This window comes from Lynx rufus, unplaced genomic scaffold (genome assembly GCF_022079265.1).
Source record: "Lynx rufus isolate CCGP_SWC_20201006 ecotype Redwood Valley unplaced genomic scaffold, mLynRuf1.p SCAF_20, whole genome shotgun sequence".
NCBI lineage: Eukaryota > Metazoa > Chordata > Mammalia > Carnivora > Felidae > Lynx > Lynx rufus.
Genome location: NW_025814835.1, coordinates 8,633,463 through 8,656,771, shown reverse-complemented (window position 1 = coordinate 8,656,771; position 23,309 = coordinate 8,633,463). Strand labels below are relative to the sequence as shown.

The window sequence follows — 23,309 nt, the reverse complement described above, 5'->3', positions numbered from 1 at the left end:
GGGGCGGAGGTGAGGACCGGAACGCGGAGGGCGGGCGCTGCTCGCGGCGCCGGGCCCGCGTTCCCCGTGCGCGGCCGCCCTGCCACCGGCCCGCGTCCCCGCCGGCGGGAGCTCGGGGGACCGGGCGGCGGCGCGGCTGTGGCGGCGGCTGGCTGGATGCGAGACCTGCGCGGACCGGGCGGCGGCGGCGGCGGCGGCGGCGGCCGGCGGCTCCCGACTCGGGGAAGCCGATCGCGGAGGGGACGAGCCCGAACGCGCTGGCCATGGCCTCCAACTTTAACGACATAGTCAAGCAGGGCTACGTGAAAATCCGCAGCAGGAAGCTGGGGGTGAGTGGCTCGCTCGGCTTTCTCCTTCCCCGGCTCGCGTTTGGCGCGGCCGGCTGTAGGGAGGGGGGCGGGGAGAGGTGACCCGCGCGGGGACAGGGGCGAAGAGGGACCCGGCCCTTTCGCGGACAGCCCGCTTGTTGCTCGGCCGGTGTGGGGGCCCGCACCTGCCTCGGGGGGCTCTGCACACCGGGCCGAGGGTTCCCGGAGCGCCCCGGTCCCCGTCCTCATGCGCGCGCGGCTGCTGGCTTGGACCAGACTGAGAAGTCATGTAGACGGAAGGGATGGTCAGGTTGGAAGACGAATGCGCCTCGGAGGGGGGTTTATGGACGGTGCAGCCCACAGTGCTCTGTTCTCCAAAGTGCGCCTTTCGGGGAGAATGGCTCGCTGTGCGGGAGCCGGACGGACGCTCCCGTGTGTGTATTTACAAGCCCCGTGTCCTAGTCCCCGCTTCCCCAGCCCCTTTCGAAATTCTCCTTTGATGCCCAAGCATTGCCGCGCGGCCCCGCCGGCGACTGCCAGCGAGTTTCGGGCTCCCTGAGCGGTTGCCCAGGGGCAGGCTCCCTGGCCGTGTGCGCGCCCGGACAGGTGTACCTGCGCCCGTGTGCGGGCAGGTGTGTGCTCACCGCCGCCGACACGGCAGGGTTCGCGACGGCAAAGTTTACGGAGACCTTGTCGTAGTTTTTCCGTGCAAGACGTTGTGCCTGACTTGGGAGAGAAACAGTGTAGACCCCCCCCCCCGCCCCGGGGGGTTCAGAAGTTCTCTAGTGACCAGACGAGGAGGTAGGAGGGACACGTGGATGGTCCCAGAAGACCTGGGTGTGGAGCCCCGAGGCCAGGAGGGGAGGAGCGGGCCTTTGGGCTTGGCGGGCGTGGGGGGACCGCGGGAACGACGCGCAGGGGGTCCCGGTGGTGGCCGTGGGGGAGCGCGCGATGGGCGCGCGAGATGGGCCACCGAGAACGACCTTGGCGGGCCGGTCCAGAGCAGGAAGGCAAACCGGTGTGGGGGCGAAAGAGCCCCTTTCCCGGATTCCCTGGATGTTTCTCTACCTCGGTGTTCTCAAAGTTCCAATTCTGCGAAGCTCCGGAATCCTGGGGCAAAGCGGCCTTGAACCAGAACATTCCCCGCGTTCCCTGCTGACTGGATGAGTCCTCCAACTTGGAGAGGGGAAGAGAGGAGGGAGAAATTCACTAATTCTCTCACTTAAAAAGGAAGAAAGAAAAATAATTCTAAATATACCGTTAGAAAATTGAACGAAGATAGGGCAGAACCCCCAAACCCCTAAAAGAGGACGCATCACTACGCACCCAGGAGTCGTTTTATCAGGAGTTGGTGGACGCAGGTGTGGGGGGGCACAGGGATGGGAAAAGGGCACACTTGGGTTTTGGTGCTGCTTTCTGCTGGCTTTCTCGTTGGAGATGCAGACGGTGCCCCGAGGAGACGAGGGACCCATTCCCGAACTTGGGCAGATCCGTAGAAGTGGGGCGTACACGACAGGGCGACTACAAAGCGCCCACCCCCACCCCCACCCGGCGCAGCCGGGCGCTCCCGTGGCCTGCCGCGCGCCCTTCCGGGGCCAGAGCGCGCGCGCGCGGGGGGGTGCAGCCCCTCTGGTTGCAAGGGCCGCTCTCGAGTGGAGATTTAATTGCGCCTCGTTCCTTTCCCGGGAGATAGGAAGGACCCACGTGTAAAGCTGCAGTTGTCCAGGAGGCTGCCGGCTTCTCGCGGGCGGGACGCGCTGCACGGCAAGCGAGAGCTGGAGGGGAGAACCATTTTAGGAACTTGACCTTTGAAGCCCTTTGCTCCCCCACGGGGTGCTTGCTCATCATTCTCGCGCCTTCCGTCTTCTTGGAATCTCAATTGTGTCTGACACCTCAGACGTTATAAGCTAACGGATGATTCAGGTCCCCCGGGTAGATGTGTATCTCCTAACACAGAGTCACTGTGTACATGAGATGAGACTAAGAAATATAACCCTGAGGACCCCGGCCTTCGCGCTCTCGGCCCCGGGGGTCTGTAGGATTCCTCTCCCATTCCCAGCTTTCCAGGATTTGCTACGACAAAAACGGGATATGCAACCTAATTAAAATATAGGATCCAAGAAAAGAGCATTGACTGCTTCTTGGGGAACCATGCGTGTTAACAGCCTTTGAAATGTCCTTTTAAAACACCATTCCTCTTTAAGATGTGTGCAAATGTGTTTGCAATCCCATAGCATCCCTTTCCAGACTCACTGCTGGGAGATAAGCCTTTGTAAAAGACGCCCTTCAGAGAAAACAGTAAAAGCATGTTTATGTATAGGTTAATTGCTTTTGTCTTCCATTTCTACTTGAGAAATGTAAACTTCAGACTTTGGTGTTGAAACACTTTTGTTTTAATATTAAATCGAAACGCTAAACTAAACTAACCTTCACTATTTTGAAGAATATTATTTAAAAAACTATAGAGACTTTAAATTCAGAATATTCTAGTATTCAGAAGGGTGAATTCACGTGACAAACCTATAGATTCTGTGAAGCTTAGCAAGTTAAGTTTGTCTCATAAGATAGTAAAACTCTAAGCAAGTGTTGTGTGCCTTAAGCATAGCAATAGAATTTATCCAAACATTAAAATGTAATTTTCATAGTTAATAAGACATATTACTAATGTCATGGACTCAGAAGTATGAGCTTTTCCAAGTAAAATAATATTTTGAACTCAAATGATACGTCACGATTCTTTTTATGGTTTATGTTTAGAACTAAAATAAAAGGAATTCTGATGAAATGTGCACAGATATTTGATTTATGAGGTACCGAACTCGTACTTGCAAAAACCAAATTTTATAATAATCTAAAGGGGAAAATAGACCCCTGGGCATGAGGCCAGTGGTATCTGAGATTATGACACAAAAGCATATTTTGAGATGAAATATTCTATTGGATTCTTTTCTCCTTACTAGTTAGTGTTCCCTATTGTGCTGAATGAGGGCAGAAAAGCACTAGTTGCCTTTTGGGCTAGGGGAAAACCAGGATCCAGGCCCTTCCAGATTGAAATGGTGAAAGGGCCCTTGCCTTGTGTCTTCCTACAGAATTTAGTGCTCCCAGTGGAGAATATTTCCTTACCCAGTTGTTTGAGTGAAGTAGTGAGTGTTGAACAATTTTTTGAATGTTTGCTTTGAAGTTTGTCTTGACTCATTAACCAGCTTATCTTCCATTCAGGAAAATAATTTTGAAAAAAAATAGTGTAATTGCCCCAAATTTTACTCTTGTCTTTTAAAATTATGTTTATTCAATCATTAAAATTTTAAAGGTATTAAATCATTAAACATAAAATGACATGACTCTTAGAGTCATGTCTTTATGGTCTATGTTAATTTTTCATTATGACATACCATAGTTTGTATGAATATATTATTTTCCTTTTGCATGATTTAAAAGCCCTTACTGTAGTTCAGTTTCTTTTGCCCTCTTCTGTGTTGCATAACTGGTATTATAATTCACAAGGTGCCATAGTGGTCAGTATTTTTTTTTAATAAAAAGTTACTTAACAGGACTAATAACAATAAAACAAAGCAAAAGCATGTTGGCCAAAATTGTTTATCTCTTAGCCTTTATTAATTAAATGTTTCCTTGTGACCACTGAAAGATTAAATTTAGTCCGCAAGGCATATATTATAAAATATTCAACCTGTTCTTGGTTTGCAGATAAACTAAGAACTCGACCACCGAAATCATTAAAATAACTTTACACATGACGTGTGGACTCTATATTGTAGCTAAAGTAAATGCAGCCTTATAGAGGGACGTCATCATCACTATCATTAACATCGCTGTACAAATCCCGGCTGCCACAGTTTGACTAATTCTAGACTCAGCCCTCACATCATTGTTCTCAAGGAATTCTGTTCAAATACATCAGCGAGGCTATTCACAGGCACACTGTGCACAAATAAATAGTATTTTACACAAAATCGTTTTCTATTTCTTTCTCAAAGTCAGGTCAGGGATTTTGCTGTTTGTGTGGGTATCAAAGGAACATCTCGAAATATGGTTGGCGTTTGCACATTCAACGTATAATCAAATAATTATGAAGCATCTATTGTGTATCAGATGGTGTGTGTGTGTGTGTGTGAGAGAGAGAGAGAGAGAGAGAGAGAGGGAGAGAGGGAGGGAGAGAGAGAGAGGGGGAGAGAGAGAGAGAGACTGTTCCAGAGTCATGTTGTATTAAGTCAGGGTTATTAGCAAGAAATACCTCCTACATCACTACTACTCATAGTACGTTAGTCCAGTAAGAGTCACTTTACCCCAACCTGGATATAAGGGAAGCAGAGAAAGTCAGAGCAACACATTTGGAGTATGTGATGAGCCCCAACGTTATGAGCTGAACATCTATTCAGGATTTTCTCTTTTGCATAGTCTCCCTTTGTTTCAAGAACTTACTGTGGATTCATCCACATCTTGCTTTCTCTACCACTTTGATTCAAACCTTGAGATGCTACCATCCCTGGCTTGATGATTATTGAGCTTCCTGTAAGTTCTTTGGGTTTTCTTGTTCTTCCACAAACAGCTTTCTTCTGATGATGGAAGAGAGTTGTTTTTCATGAGAGACGTTTATGAGAATTTACCCCTTTGTAGAAGTTTATTTATTAATATAAATAGGAGTTTTCATGTGTGCATTTGCATTATTTTGGTTGACTAGAGCAATTAAAAATGTCTCTGGTTTCCCAAATATCTAGAAAGTATTTTATGAAGAGTGATTTTATTTTATATGACATACATTACCAGTTTTCCAAGAATAAGATGCAATAAATACATTTAAGATAAAATTTATAAATAACTTAATCACTTTGACCATTCAGAAGTTAAAAGAACTTTCAGGATCGTTACTTCAGATATGAATTCTCCATCCATGGCTTTAAGACATGGAAGTTGCTTTCAGTGTATTTAAATCTTTACTCATTCTGGAATATTGCGTATCCTGGACATTGCTTTCTGGAAAGGACCCATTGTATCCATGGTTATTTATCATTTATCTCTTTCTCATAAAATATGGATTTAGAATACATGAAAATTCTAATTATTTTAGCGTTTTTTATTTTAGGTTTTCATTCATGGTGACTATCATGTATATATTTAACACTATGTATACGTTCCACTTAATTTCTGTATCTATATCTGTCTCTATCTCTATCGACTTATCTACCTATCTCTACAAGAATTACTGGTTCTTACAATTTTAGAGTTGAAAAACATCTTGTATACCTTCTATAGAATCCCTGTATATTAATTTGTTTGCAATTATATGTACGTATGGCATTTCTGGTATTTTCAGAAATTAGTGAGATTTTTGTCTTTTTAAAAAATCCCTACGCATGCATATGGGCATGCCTGATGTTCTTTGATTTTCAAAACTTAAAGCCAAAAACAAGGAAAATAAAAATAAACCTACCTGTAAACACCAAGCCCAGACGTTTTGCTAGATATTGATATTAAATGATTATGTCTGTGTGCTACCTGGGGCCAGCTGTTAAATCAGGAGTGAGATATAAATGTTCACATCTCAGTTTTTATCTTAATATATTTACACATGACTGCTGGCAAGGTGAATCTTAAAAGATGGCATTTCCTCAGATAACAAAGATTATACTCAGTGCTTAGGGAAATCTTGCAAATTTACTGAAATAAATTGTGAGTAGAGTAATTATGCAGTGGTAAAATATCTTTGTAAGAATTTACAAAATTGCCAGTTTCCTTAAATGTCTTTCAAAAGTGCTCAGTAATGGTTGATATCTAGGATCAGTCTAAAATACACACACACACACACACACACACACACACACACACACACAGTTTAATTTGAAGCCTATGTATTTGAAATAGGTGTGATCCATTTTTGTTGTTTGAAGTATTTTTGTTGTAATGTGTTGTTCTATTTGGATTGTAACAACCCATGTGAATGATATTGGGTAGGACTATTAAGTATTCATGACTCTGCTCTGTTTCTGTTGACACCCACTTCATTTTAGAAACTACACAGGTCAAAAGTGAGCAGTACAAATAAAAATTACCTATTTTCCTACCATCTACTGATCTTCTCTAGATGTTGTGAATTTTGAAGTTTTAGTTTTAAGGAAGAAATAATTTCCATCAAATGGGACAAACTAATTAAAAGAGAGAATACTATAATTTCTTTACCTCAGTTTTACTGATTTTGTCTTAACTTTCGTCACGGTATTTTCTTTTTCTTTAAGCTCTGGTAGCATTGTCCAAAGAGTTCAAGAATGTAGGTAAAGGACATTTTCTTGAACTTTCTGCATAAATCTTCATTAGTTTTAAGATAGAGAGCAGTATTATCCTTTGAGTACCTCATTTTTATATTGCAACACTATCCCTCAGTGAGAGTATTACACCTGTCAGTCCAATTGAATGGAACAAGGCGTGGTATTTTGTTATTAGTGGAGAACAGAAACTCATTTAATAAAGAAATGTTTTCATGTTGTTTGAAATAAATGGTGGTTGTAATATTTGAACATGTGCAAAGTATTTCTCCTGTTACTGTACTAAATTCATTATAAAAAGCTTGGCTAATATTTTGGCTTAACAGTAAAATGACTGAGAGGTCAGACACTTTGAGCTTTGATTTGAAGCTTTGTAAAAGTAATGTGATCATTTTGCCTCGTGGGGTACCATGTATTTTACAGCTCCTAAAGAATTTTCACATATATTGTCTTATGTAATTTTCCCAGCATGCTTTTTGAAAGTATATTTGATGTTACCCTCATTTAATTTTACCTTTTGTACATAAACTCAGATCCAGAAAAAGTAAAGTGAATCAGCCAGAGCGACAGAGACACAGATTGGGTTTGTGTGGGACTGTATATTCTCAAATCTAGGTATGGTAACTTCAGGTTCAGTGTCGCATCTACAAGGCAACAGCTTCCACTTTGCAATATACATAGGTAGCAACCCATCTATTCGCGTTATTCAAAGTAAGTGTTTTCTTCAGGTGGTTACATAGTGTAAAACTAATGTTACATTCACTTGACTCAACTTTAAGTTATTGACGTTGCGGATAAAAGTGCTGCTGGCAGGTGGGAGGTGGAGGAACTGGCAGAAGGTGGTCAAAGATACTTCCCTTGTAAGATCAGTAAGTTCTGGAGATGGAATGCACAGCACGGTGACTGTCGCTAACAGTGCTGTATAGTGTATCTTAAAGTTGCTAGGACAGTAGATCTCCAAAGTTCTCATCGTAAGAAAACAAAATCATACCTGGATGAGGTGATGGATGTTAAATAACCTCAGTGTGCTAATCACGTCACAATGCGTACGTAGATCAGATCATAAAGGTGTACATCTTCAACTTCTGCCACGTAATATATCAATTGTATCTCAGTAAAACGGAAAAAACAAGTGCTATTTAGGAAGAGAATTGATACCACAATACGGACATAATACGCAGGTATTTTTCCAGACCACTTTAAATGGACATGATTTCATTTTCATTATACCATCTAAAAACCGGCTAACTTCTTGTAGGAGTGGAGAACAGGCTCCAAAATGCAGCTGATCGTGTCTATGTAGAATTTAAAATATTTAAAAATATTGAAATCTCTTTATTTTAGCATTACCATTATTTATGAGAGATGATCTTTTATTAAAACAGTTACATAGGGGGCGCCTGGGTGGCTCAGTCAGTTAAGCAACTGACTCTTGATTTCGGCTCAGGTCATGATCTTCTGGTTCATGAGTTCAAGCCCCTTCATTGGGCTCTGCACGGACAGTGCAGAGCCCGCTTGGGATTCTCTCTCCCCCTCTCCCTCTCTGTTTCTCCCCACTTGTGCTTTTTCTCTCTCTCAAAATAAATAAATAAACTTAAAAATTACAAAAAAAAGTTATATGAAAGATCACGTTTAAATTAACTTAATGCAAAAGAGTTCATCTAAAAAAAACATAATTTAAAAATCATACGTTTCTCCTGGGACCTGGCAAATCAAAACATGGTGTGTAGTGAGGTGGTTATGCAGCAAAGAACGTGACCGTGTTGCCCAAATCCCTGCACGTCGGGCAGGACGGAATCCACCCTGACAGCCGTGACCTGCCCCTGCCAGGCCTCACAGTTTCTTGTGTCGCTTGCTACTTTTAAGAAAAAGGAATTGAAATATATATACTCGTGTAGATTTTTTGGATACATTTTTAAGTTCATTTATTTATTTGGAGAGAGAGAGAGAGAGAGAGAGAGAGAGAGAGAGAGAGAGAGAGAAAACGAGTGGGGGAGGGGCAAAGAGGGGGGCGGTCGGAGGATCCCAAGCAGGATCTATGCTGACAGCAGATAGCTTGATGAGGGGCTCAGACTCACCAACCGTAAGATCATGACCTGAGCTGAAGCTGGACACTTAACCGACTGAGCCACCCAGGCATCTCTGTGTAGATTTTTATAGAAGGTATCGTACATGTATAAACATGTACAATCATTTTTCTCTTCACGATTTGTTTCTTCGTAAATATGCAGTTGGTTTTCTCTGACCATTCACTAGCCTTTAAAATATGTATGTACGTATGTACGTTCATGTATGTGTATACATACGTATGTGTCATAAATACATATATGTGTGTTATATATTAAATATAATATGTATATACAGTATTTCCAAATGACATGTTAGTACTCATATTTAAAAAAAAAGTAATTCTCAATCATGACTGCATGTTGAAGTTACCTACAGAGCCCAGATTTTTCCTCATTGATTTGGTCTGGCTGGGTTTTGAACGTGGATATGCTTTTGGAGTTCCCCAGGGGTTTCTGATCTGGTGCTAGGGTTGATAATCATTGCCTGACGGTGAGGATTTGGGGGTAAATAAGGGAAATGTGAGACGTATTAGACGACTATAAACTAACAAAAACACCGTTATGAGTGCTTGAGACTTACACATTGTCGTTTCCGAAATATATAGTTATCCAATAAATCAGTCACATAATGCTGGGCATTCTATAAGGCCTTATGATGTGAATACAAAAATGATAAAGTAGAAATTTCTTTGAGGGACAGAAATTTACTTCTTTTTTAAAATTTTTTTTAATGTTTATTCATTTTTGAGAGACAGAGACAGAGCATGAGCAGGGAAGGGGCAGAGAGAGAGGGAGACACTGAATCTGAAGCAGGATCTAGGCTCTGAGCTGTCAGCGCAGAGCCCGATGTGGGGCTTGAAGTCACGAACTGTGAGATCATGACCTGAGCCGAAGTCGGGCACTCAACCAACTGAGCCACCCAGGCGCCCCAACAGAAATTTACTTCTCAATGTGGTGGACATAACTTAAATTTTTCTTTTTCTTTTTCTTTTCGTTTCTTTTCTTTTCTTTTCTTTTCTTTTCTTTTCTTTTCTTTTCTTTTCTTTTCTTTCCTTTCCTTTCCTTTCCTTTCCTTTCCTTTCCTTTCCTTTCTTTCCCTTTTCTTTCCCTTCCCTCCCCTCCCCTCCCCTCCCCTCCCCTCCCCTCCCCTTCCCTTTCCTTCCCTTTTCTTTTCTTTTCTCTTATTGAGAGAGAGTGCATGTACAAGTTAGTGGGAAGGGGCAGAAAGAGACAGGGAGGGACAGAAAATCTCAAGCAGGCTCCATGCTCAGTGCAGAACCCAACACGGGACTTGATCCCAGGACCCTGGAATCACGACCTGAGCCAAAATCAAGTCAGACGCTCAACCGACTGAGCCACCTAGGCGCCCCATAACTTAAAATTTTCTAAAGACTCTGAATCATTCTTTCTGTGAGCCATCTTGATGTACGGCTGACACTGCAATATGGTTACTCACAAAAGACATCCTTCTTTTACTTTGTGTGTTCTAATGTAAGTGATTACAATACCATGGCTGTTTAAAACTCAGTAACTTCTGATGATGCTCTATTGGGGAGTCAATGCTTCAGACTTTATTAAGGACAAGCACCTGTAAGAATGTCTGGGTGGCTCAGTCAGTTAAGCATCTGACTTTGGCTCAGGTCATGATCTCACAGTTCGTGGGTTCGAGCCCTGTGTCGGGCTGTGTGCTGACAGCTGGGAGCCTGGACCCTGCTTCAGATTCTTCCTCTCTCTCTCTGTCCTTCCCCTGCTCATGCTCTGTCTGTCTGTCTCTCTCAAAACTAAATAAACATTTTTTTAAAAAAAAAAAGGAAGAAGGAAAAAAAAACCTTGAGGCTTTTGTTTTTTGTTTTTGTATAGGTCTGGGTTTATGGCTTTGCAAGGCAGTTAAGTGCAGTGTCACACCTCATTCTTGGTATCTCAGAGGTTTCTTTTGTTGTTGCCTTTGTTGTTTGGTTTCCTATTTGAAGAGACAGAGCATAAATGGATGGGTGGAGAGAGAGAATTGAGACAATATATGGCAAATACGTAGTGAGTACACATAGACAGTATGTGCTTTGTGGTTTATAGAGAAAGTAACACCAAGCTGAGAAATCATGTGTAGAGAAGGCTTTGTGAGTTCCATGCAGAAGAAATAGCATACCTAAATGGTAACATGTGTTCTGGATGGGTGAGGAACATTGAGTAAAGGCCCAGAATAAAGGGCTTACAATGTTCTAAGAACCCAAGAAGTCACCGATGTATTTTATAGGAAAGGTTAATGTTCATTCTCAATTTAGCAATATCCCTGAATCTTGAATGTATAGAAGGCATTGTGGTAAAGTAGTATTTGGTCAAGGAGAGCAACGAGGGGTGAAGTTTAGTATACTAGAAAAGCATGTTTTACTTCTAGTGGCTAGCCATGATTGAGAATCACTGACATGGGAGTATTTTTTTTCTAGCACCGAGAAGAAATAAGTCTTCTACCTGTCACTGTTTGCTTTGAAAAGTTGGCTGTCGTATTGTCACCTTTTGAAAATGATTAGACTTTCCCCCTCTGCCTGCATTTAATACCCTCATTTTCTGGTTTTCAGAAATATTGCTGTGCTGGGTATAAATGTAGCTTTAATTCTATTTATTATTCCTGGGTTTATAATGCTTCTGGATTTTATGACTTGATATATTTCTTCTGTTCTGAAAAGTTATTTGCTGTTTCCCCTTCTGTCCTATCAATTCTGTCCACTCTTTTCTCTTCTTCCTGACTCATGTACTAAATCATTTATACCATATTTTCTGTACTTCTGTGCCTTTTTCTATTTCATTTTTTTTGTCACTCAAAGCTTCAGTTTGGATATTTTCTTACACATTTTCTAGTTCACTAATTTTCTATTCAACTATGAATAATCTACTGTTGAATTTATTCATTGTATTCAATTTAAGTTATTTCTTTCAGGGATACAATTTTCATTCGATCCTGTTTTTTAGAATTTCCAACAGAAATAAATTCTCAGTTTTGTCTTTGGTGGGCTTCAATGCCTTCAAATAGATGACTTTTGTGTTTTCCCAGCTTTCCTAATTGTCAGCAAGTAGGCTGGCCTGAGTTACCCAGGATGTCACTAACAGAAATGGGAAATTCTCAGCTGGTTGAATTTGGTAGAGATTTCTGCGTGGGGAAACAGGGGCTTTGTGGTCCTCCAGAACTGTGCTGAGAGCCAAGAAAGTTGGCTTTAGCTCTTCCTTAGCAGCGAGACTCTGTGGTAATTTTGTCTTCAGATATTTTTAGCTGGGTTATCCATCTTTGTAGGAGAACTAGGGTTTGTGATAGTGAAATTGAAGAAAAAAAAAAGACCAAGCCATTTGGGTGATAGGACTAAACACAACTGTTGCAAGTAGTGTTTATGTGTAACCTGTCTGTACATAAAAATGGCGGGGGGGACATGAGGCAAAAAGCAGTTAAAAGCCTGCTCTAGCATTCGACTTCATGAACAAGGCCGAACTGTTCTGCCCCTTTCACAATGGTTCTTAACACTGGACATACATTACAATCACAGGAAATGGTTTTTGAGTTTTGGTGTGTGTGTGTGTGTGTGTGTGTGTGTGTGTGTGTGTGTGTGTAAATAACAATGACAAGTTCTGCTACTTAGTGGGTCTCTGGGCAATAGAATTGTTTGTTCATTTGTGTTTGTTTGGTTTCGTATCAGTCTACCCAAGTTGACCCTCTTCACCAGAAAAGAATTCAAAACAAGTTGTTTATCACTATATATTACCACAAAACCCTACTGAACTAGGATAATTAGGTGTAGTATGCCTTCATAAGTAGTTAAACAAATTAACAGTATGAATCAGGTATTCATCATTTGGTTTCTCACCCAGCATTTCCATCTTTTTCAATATATTTGGATAGCACCCCATCATCAGTATTATAGATATCATCAATATTATAGCTGTTGAAGATAGCAAATAAACCTCACATTATTAGAAGATGAAATGCCAAAAATATTCTTTCCTCATATCTTCTGCTGCCAGGACATGAGAAACGAGCTAGGTGTTACCAATTACATGACCAGACTTTGAGTCAGCGATAAAAGAAGGCAGCCCAGGATAGAGATCTTCACGGGGGACAACAGAGTAATTGTTTCTACTGCACTGATTTATTGATGCAAAAGTATAAGCATTGTGCATGGTTGTACCTATTGTCCAAAGGCAATAGCCTCATCAAGAAACTTAATGATTTAAGAGATCACTTATGGTTGTTGTAGCTTGAACCTGGTTCTCCAGTCCTCTATTCCTAATTTGAAGTAATGAAAAATTTAATAAATTTCCTTCTAAGTGAATCAGCCAGTGTCAACTTCTATTACAACTAATAGCAACTAATACCTCTGACAGATAAAATGGCATTATTGGAAGTGACCCAATTAAATTTTAGAATGCACTAAAATAATTAATTTTTAAAGTAATGAATATTAAATGGCTTTCCTTAATAATATGGAGATATGAGAATTCATTTTATACTGTAGTCACTCCTAGTTTGGACATTTAGCGCACCATTAGTGAATTTTTCTGTTCTCACCCATGGACAAGTGTAGGAGCTTTGATGAAAGCATGCATTCAGAGCATATGATTAAGAGAACGTTTTTTTTACAAAAGAGACCCGCACAAATATACCCACTGAATCTTTGACAGAAGTACAAAAACAAATCAGTGAAGGATTATACCTTTTCCATAAATGTTGCTGGAGCACTTAGACAACCCGAGGCAAAGTAAATGAATCTCAGCATAAACCTCACAATAGATCCTTGTAACTCAAAATAGATCCTGGACTTAAATGTAAGAAGTAAAACAATAAAATTGTGACAAGACATATAAGAAAATCTCTGGAAACCGGGCCTAGGCAGAGTTCTTAGATTTGAGATCAAAAAGCATAAACCGTAAAAGGAAAAATTGATCAGTTGACCTCATCAAAATTAAAAGTGTTTGCTCTCTGTAAGAGCCTGCTAAGAGGATGGAAAAGAAATGCTATAGACTGGGAGAAAATATTTACAAATTACATAACTCTAACAAAGAACTAGTATAAAAACAACTCTTAAAACTCTATGGTAGGATTTAAAAAACGACGATTCAATCAGAAAATGGGCAAAAGACATGAACTGACACTTCACAAAAGTTGCCATGCAAATGGCAAATAAACACGTGAACAGATGTTCAGTATTATCAGCCATTAGGGGGATGCAGATTAAAACCACCACAAGCTATCAGTACACACACACTGGAAAGGTGAAAATCGCCCCAAACGCTGGCAAGAAGGCAGAAAAACTGCATCGCTCATACATTGCTGTTGGGAATGTGAAGAGACGGTTAAGATACTCTTGAAAACAATTTGGCAGTTCTTTGTTTTTGTAATGTTTATTTATTTATTAAATTTTTTTTTTATTATTTTTTGAGAGAGACAGAGAGACAGAGTGTGGGCAGGGGAGGGGCATAGAGAGAGAGGAGACACAGAATCTGAAGCAGACTCCAGCCTCCTAGCTGTCAGCACGGAGCCTGACGCGGGGCTCGAACTCACAGACTGTGAGGTCATGACCTGAGCCGAAGTCGAGCGCTTAACCGATTGAGCCACCCAGGCGCCCCATTTATTCATTTATTTTTGAGAGAGAGAGAGAGAGAGAGAGAAAGAGAGCGAGCACAAGTGGGGGAGGGGTAGAGAGAACAGAAGGTTAACTTGGCAGTTTCATAAACAAACCAATTATACAACTGCCATACAACCCATCAGTCTTAGACATTTGTCCCAGAGAAATGAAAACTTTCTGTTCCCACACAAACCTCTACACAAATGTTCTTAGCAGCTTTATTTGAAACACCCCCAGACTGAAAACAAACCAGATGTCCATCATTGGGTGAATGGTTAAGTCAACTAAAGCACCTGTGTATCTTGTAAATACTTGTAAAACACTATAAAAACTATAAAAACACATCCATGCCAATGCCTGTTATCTTGTCTTATTGAGGACAGCCATTGAACAAGTATAAAGTGTGAGGGGATATCTCACGGCGTTTCCCTGGTTATGATGTGGAAGACTGGCCATTTGTATATCTTGTTTGCAAAACTGCCTACGTTCTCTGCCCAGTTTTTTAATTGTGCTGTTAGGTGTTTTGCTATTGTACGAGTTCTTTGTGTATTTTGGATATTAACCCCTTGTCAGATCTATGTTTCCCAGATATTTTCTCCAGTTCCACAGGTTGCCTTTTCATTTTGTTTGATGGTTTCTTTTGCTGTGCAGCTTTTGTTTGACGTAGTCCTCCTCTCTCTTTGAATCGTGAAGAACATAAATGTTGGTAATTTTGCAGTTGCGATTTAGTGTTCTCTGTGAAATGAGGTTTATATAAGCTACATTTACCCACAGGACACCTTAATTACTAGGAGCCAAGTGGCTTGAACACTCCATTGACTTCAGAAACAAACAACAGTGCAAAAACTTCTCTGCCTTTGATTTTGAGCTCCAAATAAGCCACCTTGTCCAAATTTTAAAAAAACATCATTACTTAGAAGAGATGACATTCAGCAGTATTTCAGTGCAATTTTATTTTGTGTCTCCAGAAAAAGATCACCTGGCTACCTTCCCATCTGAAAAATGTCATTAGCCATTTTCATGCTGCAGGTGATACCAACTTGCAGCTCCTTTTGAAATGATAATAAAACTGTCCAGAATACAAAGTAAATAACGTTCCAAATGAAGCATCTAAGGAGAAGTTTCAGATACCATGCTCTCTGCTGGTAGGTTAATTTCAATACCTGAATAGAACGTGAAGGGGGGGAGCAGTAAAATGACTGAACAACAACAACAACAAAAAGGTAAGTGTAGCCACACCTGAAGCAGTTGGAGATCCATGAGTCATCTAGGATTCAGAGTCACTGGTGAAAGAAATAATTGTTTTGCTTTACAGTTTGAACCTGTAACATATTTGGTACATGGTTTCAATTCAAAATACCAAGCATATATTTGAAAATAAGATGTATTAACTAAGGAGATAGTAACATGAAATCTATCCAGGGTGAAGTGGTAAAAAGAACTGACACATGGGTATGTGCCACACCCAGGGGAGGCAGTGATAAGTAAAATGCTGTGCCAGACTAGTCCAGCCTGGCAAGAAAGGGGGCAGACAGTAAGTCTTTGCTAAATGGTTAGATAAGTTCACATTCCAAACTGTGCTACCCTAGTAATGATTGTGATGTTGAGGAATACTGTCCCGTCCTGGGCACTTCGTAATCTATCCCTTTGTAATTAGCCATAGCAGCCAATTGAATTTCAAGACGAAAGCTGTAATTGGAAATGTATCACCTAGAAAACGTCTTATATACCCCACCTAAAATATGTGATTCAGTGCTTCGTTTTTACAAAGTACATTTTTTAACTTCACTGAAAAATATTTTCTGAACATTCTTTGAGGGAGCACTGAAATTTAAGTTTCCTCCTAAGCAAGAATCCATATAACAACAACAAAAACCCCAAAGTGCGTGAGTTTTTTTGGAAGAAATAAGGTTTGATTTAAAGGTTACCTAAATTTTAGGGGCGCCTGGGTGGCTTAGTCGGTTGAGCGTCTGACTTCGGCTTAGCTCATGATCTCGAGGTCTGTGAGTTCAAGCCCCGCGTCAGGCTCTGTGCTGACAGCTCAGAGCCTGGAGCCTGTTTCAGATTCCGTGTCTCCCTCTCTCTCTCTGCCCCTCCCCCACTCATGCTCTGTCTCTCTCTCTGACTCCTTCAAAAATAAATAAACATTAAAAAAATTTTTAAGTTTACCTAAATTTTAGAACATAAGGCTCTGCAACATTGTCTTTGAATGTATTTCTTATATTGTGATGTTTCATTTCAGTTGCTATTTTGACTATTTTTTATGTATGTATTTATTTATTTTTAAAGTTTATTTATTTATTTTGAGACAGAGAGAGAGAGAAAGAGTGCGAGCAGGAGAGGGGCAGAGAGAGAGGGAGACAGAATCCCAAGCAGGCTGCACACCATCAGCACAGAGCCCACTGTGGGGCTCGAACCCACGAACTGCTGAGATCATGCCCTGAGCCAACATTAAGACTCTGGTGCTTAACTGACTGAGCCACCCGGGCTCCCCAGTACATATTTATTTTTAATATTGATTGTGTAATTTCAGATAGTACAGAATTAGAACCTGTGGCAACTGTCCTACAGTTTCCATGAAGAATCATGCCAACGACTTGTGTTTTTATAGTATTTTACGGTGTAAAGCCTGCTTTTACATGTAACTCTCCATTCAAAGAGCATAATACTTGGTGTGCAGGTCCAATATCATCTTCATTTTTGATAGGAAGGCTGTGATTTTAAGGGACGTATGATAACACACCCTGAGTCTGAAGACTGTTCTTTTACCCAGATATCTAGTGCCTTCTCTGAATACCTGTTCTAATCACTGCACGCATTTTGATGACAGTGTATTCCTCTGATACGGCACCCTTGACTAGGACATAGTATTCTTTTTCTTAATAACCTATAATAATTATGAAGCTCCTATTCCCCCCAATATATTTGGAGCCATTTAATATCTCTGTTCCGGTGCTTAGTTTCTGCTGAGTGCCTCAATTCCTAATCTCAGAGGTAATGCATGAATGGTCCCTCAGATCTCTTTATCACTTTCCCTGTGATGTGTGCAATCTGCCAGCCTTGAAATCCTAAGATATATGCATCGCTTTAAATGCTTTTGAGAACTAAGAACTTTTCTCACTTGTCTTTATTTTTTCACATGTAAAACCATTATAAAAGTAGTCTTATATGCAAAAGTATAATTCTGAAATGGGTTTTCTTCCGTCTCATTGATGCTGAGTTTTATGACGTGATTTTATGGCCCACAGGGAGCTGATGGATCCCCACTTCTACCAACAATTACATTATTTTTGTCTCAGAAACAACTCTCCACAGACCTTGTTTAGTATTTCGGATGATTAACGTGCTCTAAGTCTCACCTCAAAGGTTCCAACCTCTGAGCATCAGCATAGTTTAGTGGAGAGAATGACCTTTGGTTGAATGTGTTGACTTTCCAGCCCTGCACCTCATCTGTAAATTGACTGTCGAATGCCAAAAGGCTATCCTGTAGGATTATTGTAAACTGTAAGTGAAGTGAAAAAATGCCACATGCCTGGCATATGTCAGGCCCATACTCTTTTACTTATTGGCTTTGGCATTTCTTTTTCTTTTTTTTTTTTACTACTGGACAATGGGATTTGGTGGAAGGTCTTTTTTTTAATATAATTTACTGTCAAGTTGGCTAACATAGAGTGTATACAGTGTGCCCTTGGTTTTGGGAATAGATTCCTGTGAATCATCACTCACCCAGTGAGCTCATCCCAACAAGTGCCCTCCTCAGTGCCCATCACCCATTTTCCCCATCACCCCCCCCATCAGCCTTCAGGTTGTTCTTTTTTTTTTTTTAATTTTTTTTCAACGTTTTTTATTTATTTTTTTGGGACAGAGAGAGACAGAGCATGAACAGGGGAGGGGCAGAGAGAGAGGGAGACACAGAATCGGAAACAGGCTCCAGGCTCTGAGCCATCAGCCCAGAGCCTGACGCGGGGCTCGAACTCACGGACCGCGAGATCGTGACCTGGCTGAAGTCGGACACTTAGCCGACTGCGCCACCCAGGCGCCCCTTTTTTTTTTTTTTTTTTTAATTTTTTTTCAACGTTTTTTATTTATTTTTTTGGGACTAGGTTGTTCTGTGTATTTAAGAGTCTGTTATGGGTTTGCCTCACTCTCTGTTTGAAACTACTTTTTCCCTATCCCTTCCCGCATGGTCTTCTGTTAAGTTTCTCAAGCTCCACATAGGAGTGAAAACATATGATATCTAACTTTCTCTGACTTATTCTTTTTTTTAATGTTTATTTATTTTTGAGAGAGAGAGAGCACAAGTAGGGGAGGAGCAGAGAGAGAGGAAGACAGAATCTGAAGCCGGCTCCAGGCTTTGAGCTGTCCGCACAGAGCCCGACACGGGGCTCAAACTCACGGACCGTGAGATCATGACCTGAGCCGAAGTCGGCCGCTCAACCGACTGAGCCACCCAGGTGCCCCGGGATTGGCATTTGTAAACAGCAAGCACTGATTTGACTTGCCACAATGAAGGAGCATCATCATTTTGGAGTATTTTATATTTAATGTGACCTCTTTGGGGCACTTGTCTGCCTTGAGCAAAGCACTTTGCTGGATTTTCTGTTCGATACACAGTGAGACTGCATGGTAGCACTTTCATCAGAACCGTTACCTGATGAAAGCTACTGTGGACATACTCGCCTGCCCAATGGCACCCACGGACCCGTGTCAGGGAAGGCACGGGGATCCAGGGCAGAGGTTGCCAGGTGATCCCATCTTGGCCACACCTGCGTTCTGCTTGCCCTGCATTCTCAGCTCCGGTGCTCGGCCTCCTGGCCTTTGTCATCTAGCTCTCCTCTGTCTTTGAAAACCTTTTTCAAATGGTAGTTCGATTTGTGTCAACCACCAGAAGTACAGATGGGGAGCTCTCTACCTTCTAGACCTTTCGTTATAGATATATTTTAGCAATTGCCAGTCCTGCTGCACATCCTCTGCTTCTGATGCCTGCTGTCCTGTCGTCTCGGAAGGCAGGGGACCCCCGTGATGGTGCCTCCCCCTGTCTTTCCCGCGAAGTCTTTCCCTGGCTTCCCCTCCACCTCATGCCCTCCCAGTGCCCGCCACTGCAAAAATTCTCTCGATGGTCTGTTTTTAAAAGCTATCCTCGTTCCCTTAGAATCCTTAGTTAGTCCTGAGCCCTATAGTTTTATCCCAACTTTTCACAAGGCTTATCTATGGTTGGAATTCGGCATCTGTAACTTTAAGCTGAAGTGTTGGTAAGACTTTCCAACCGTTCCTTTTCCTGCCTGCTCAATTATCCTTGTACTCCTGCCAGATTGATTTTCTAAATTTCAGTTTGAAACCTCTAATTCCCCTTCTTAAATTTTCCCATGGTCTCTCATTACCTAGAGTAATAATTAAACTTGTAATTCAAAGCTATCCATAATACTTATCATTGTTTCATTGTGTTTTTTTTATTATGTAATATTGCAAGCACCCTGGAGATTATGTAGAATCATATTACAAACCACCGTATATGAGCTACCCATATTTTACCAATGTCATGATAGTCCTTTTCTTTCTGCTTTAAATTTTCTAAGATAGAAAAACACGGAGCAGCGAAGACATATTTGAACCTCTGGACATGAGGACACTCAGCCGTTGTGTTCGGTATTTAACGGTTACTACATAGATCTAGTTTGTTCATTTCAGTGCTTGTGTTGTCTGTTGGGTGGGTAAGATACCCTTCCTCCGTTAATGGACATCCTTGAGGTTTTTCTGGTTTTGATGTTATAGGCCACGCTTTAGCAAACAAGTTCGTGTAATTCTCCCTGACCTCATGTATCCAAATTTCTCTAGGGCACGTGGGTACAAGTGGAGTTGCTGGTTTTTCACATGTACATCTTCTCTTTACCAGCTGTTTTCCGATTGCCAACAAGCAGTTGTTTCAACTTAAAAGCCCAGAACCAATGACCTAAAAGAACTTCTTTTATGACATCCTCAGCAGCAATTGATACTGCTATATTTATTTAAATTATAAACTACTTCAAGCACACAGAGAACATGAAACTTTCTTTGAAAAGCACATTCTGCTCTATTTTCTTCAGATTTTTAGAAAAGAAATAAAATGGATAAAGTGAGGCTTTTGTGTCTCCCAATGCGCTAACTTCAAAAGTTCACTCATCCTTGTAATTCTATGCATAGTTTTTCTGCATTTATTACCTCTTTATATTTATTTACATAATGTTGACTGTTGCTTTGCATTTACCGTTTTGCTTAGTTTCAGCTTTAAAGAATTAGAGTCGTATACTTTGCGACTTCCTGAAACGTGGTTGTTTTTGCTCAAGCTGATGTTTTTGAGGTTGAAGCATTTTGGTGCAGTTCCAGTGGGTCCGTTTTACTTCTGTGTACCGTTGCTTTGTAGAAATACTCCACAATTTGCATCTCCTAGTACAATGTGCAAGCGATTTCTTAGTCTGTCGGTTGGATGGTTTAGTTCCGTGCTTAGAGGTATTTGCTGGGCACAGGTTGGCACATACTTGCTACATCTTGCCTAATTGCTTCCCAGATGGTGTATCCACATGGACCTTTCACTGAATTTGAGTTCCCTTTGCTCTGCTTCCTCTCCATCACCTGATATTTTTAGGTGACGCTTATTCCTCCCTTGGGGAAATGGGTGTTTTAAAGTTCTGTTTCTCTGCAGTTTGAACACGTTTTCATATGTTTTTGATCATTTGATTTTCCTGGTTTGTGAATTCTCTCTTCAGTCCCGCTGCCCCTTTTTCTATGTGATATGTTTTCTTTTTTTTTAAGTGTTTATTCGTTTTTGAGAGATAGACTGTGAGTAGGGGAGGGGCAGAGAGAGAGGGAGACAGAGGATCCAAAGCAGGTACTGTGCTAATAGCAGAGAGCCGGATGCGAGGCTCGAACTCACAAACCACGAGATCGTCACCTGAGCTGAAGTCCGACGCTCAACCGACTGAGCCACCCAGGCACCCCGTGTGATATGTTTTCCAAGTGATTTATAAGAGTTCCATCTATATTTTGAATACTACTCCTTTGTAGTTATAAATTATGCAACTATCTTCTCTCATGTTATGGTTTGCCTTTAAATTTGCTACGGTCTCCTGTGTCTTACTGATATTTAAATTTTAATGAAATCAAATTTATTTTCTTTATGGCTTGTAGCTTTTGTGGCTTCTTTAAGAAGTCACTCCATGCTATAACATAAAGCTGCTATTTCTTATTTTGTTCTATTGTTTTCCTGTATGTCTGTATACACTTAGGATCTTTAATCAACCTGTAATTAATCCTTATTTTAGGATTTAAGTTTGGAATCTTTGTTTCCACATGTATAGTCAGTTTTTCACCTCCATTTATTAAATATTTGTATCCATAAGCTTGTTCAAGTCAGCACTTCATGTTTTCCTGTATTTCTAATATTTTGTTAGGTTTACTCTTGTGTACTTTAACATTTTTGCTCTTGTTTTGAATGGCCCACTTTTTGGGTTTAAATTTGATTTTCTAAGTGGTTGCTGTTTATTTATAGGAAAGCTGTTGTTTTGTGTATCCTGTGTCCAACATTGACTCACTCATTGAATATGGAATTTATATGGAGGGCTTGCTCAGTGCAGGCATTTTGTAGGTGCCCAGGATACATGGAACCAGGAGCACGAAAGCTGCCTTCGGGGAGCACATGTGATAAGGGGTCAACAAGATAAACACACAATTGCAGCACAGAGGTGCAAGCGCCCTTTGCAAGGGAAGGCGATGAGAGAGTGTGAGAGAACTGTGACCTAGAGAACCAAGAAGTCCCAGAAAGGTGGAGGTGTTTGAGTTAGTTCTGAGGGAGGAGTTGGAGCTCATTACGTGGGTGCACAGGAAGGACCGGGTGGAGACAGGGAGTGACCTGGGCAGGGCACAGGGCTCAGGGGATGTCCCTGGCTGTGAACTCCGAGTAAGTCGGCACTGTGTGTGTGAAGTCTGCAGGGTAGGGTCAAATTTTAGGAGACATTTAAGGTCATAGAAGGTTACAACCTTATTGTGTAGTCGCTGGGTTTCTAGAAGAGGAGTTTTAGGGGCACGTGGGTGGCTCAGTTGATTGAGCATCTGACTCTTGATTTCGGCTCCGGTCATGATCTCAGGTTTCATGAGATTGAGTCCTGTTTGGGTCTCTGTGTGCTCACAGCAGGAAGCCTGCTGGGGACTCCTTCTCCCCCTCTCTGTGTCCTCCCCCCGCTCCCACTCGCTCTTTCTTTCTCTCAAAATAAATAAATAAACAAAAAAGAAATGGAGTTTTAGTTTAAAAAATTAAAAACAAAATTTTATGTTTGTTTATTTTTGAGAGTGAGAGAGACAGAGCACTAGCGGGGGAGGGGCAGAGAGCAAGGGAGACACAGAATCCGAAGCAGGTTCCAGGCTGACCTATGCGGATATCATGACGTGATCTCAAATTGGCCCCTTAACCAACTGAGCCACCCAGGCGCCCTTATTTTAAAATTTGTTTGATGTTTATTTATTTTTAAGAGAGAGAGAGACAGAGACAGGGCATGAGGGGGAGGGGCAGAGAGAGAAGGAGACACAGAATTGGAAGCAGGCTCCAGGCTCTGAGCTGTCAGTACAAAGCCTGACGTGGGGCTTGAACCCATGAACTGTGAGATCGTGACCTGAGCTGGTGGGATGCTTAACTGACTGAGCCACCCAGGCGCCCCAAGTTTGAATTTATTTTAAAATAATTATTCATTGCATAATTATTAATGCATTTTTTTATTTTTAAAGAAGAATATTTTTAAATGCAGTACTTTGCACAATCTCTAATCAGGTATTTGCAGTTTTAAATCAAAATGATTCTGGTTTTAAAAGTCTAAAAACTGTTTATGTACTACAATTAAAGAAATCTTTTAACTATTAAACATATTCCTAATTTTCAGATTCTCTGTCCCCCTTGTCTTTCTCTGTCCACATCTTAAGGAATCAGGCAAGACTGTCTAAGGTTATTTTAACTGTAGCTTATTGTAACTAGATATATTTATTTATTTATTTTCTGAAGAAATTCTTCCGACTTAATATCAT

At 41.3% G+C, this 23,309-nt stretch overlaps 1 protein-coding gene across 1 annotated transcript in view; it reads left to right on the top strand.

Moving 5' to 3' along the window:
- The first annotated feature begins 263 nt into the window (after positions 1-263).
- Positions 264-23,309, top strand: part of DOK6 (docking protein 6) — a 361,914-nt gene continuing 338,868 nt past the window's right edge. Inside the window, exon 1 of the mRNA XM_047086483.1 lies at positions 264-329. Within this exon, the coding sequence (XP_046942439.1) occupies positions 264-329 (66 nt within the window). The remainder of the gene's footprint in view (positions 330-23,309) is intronic.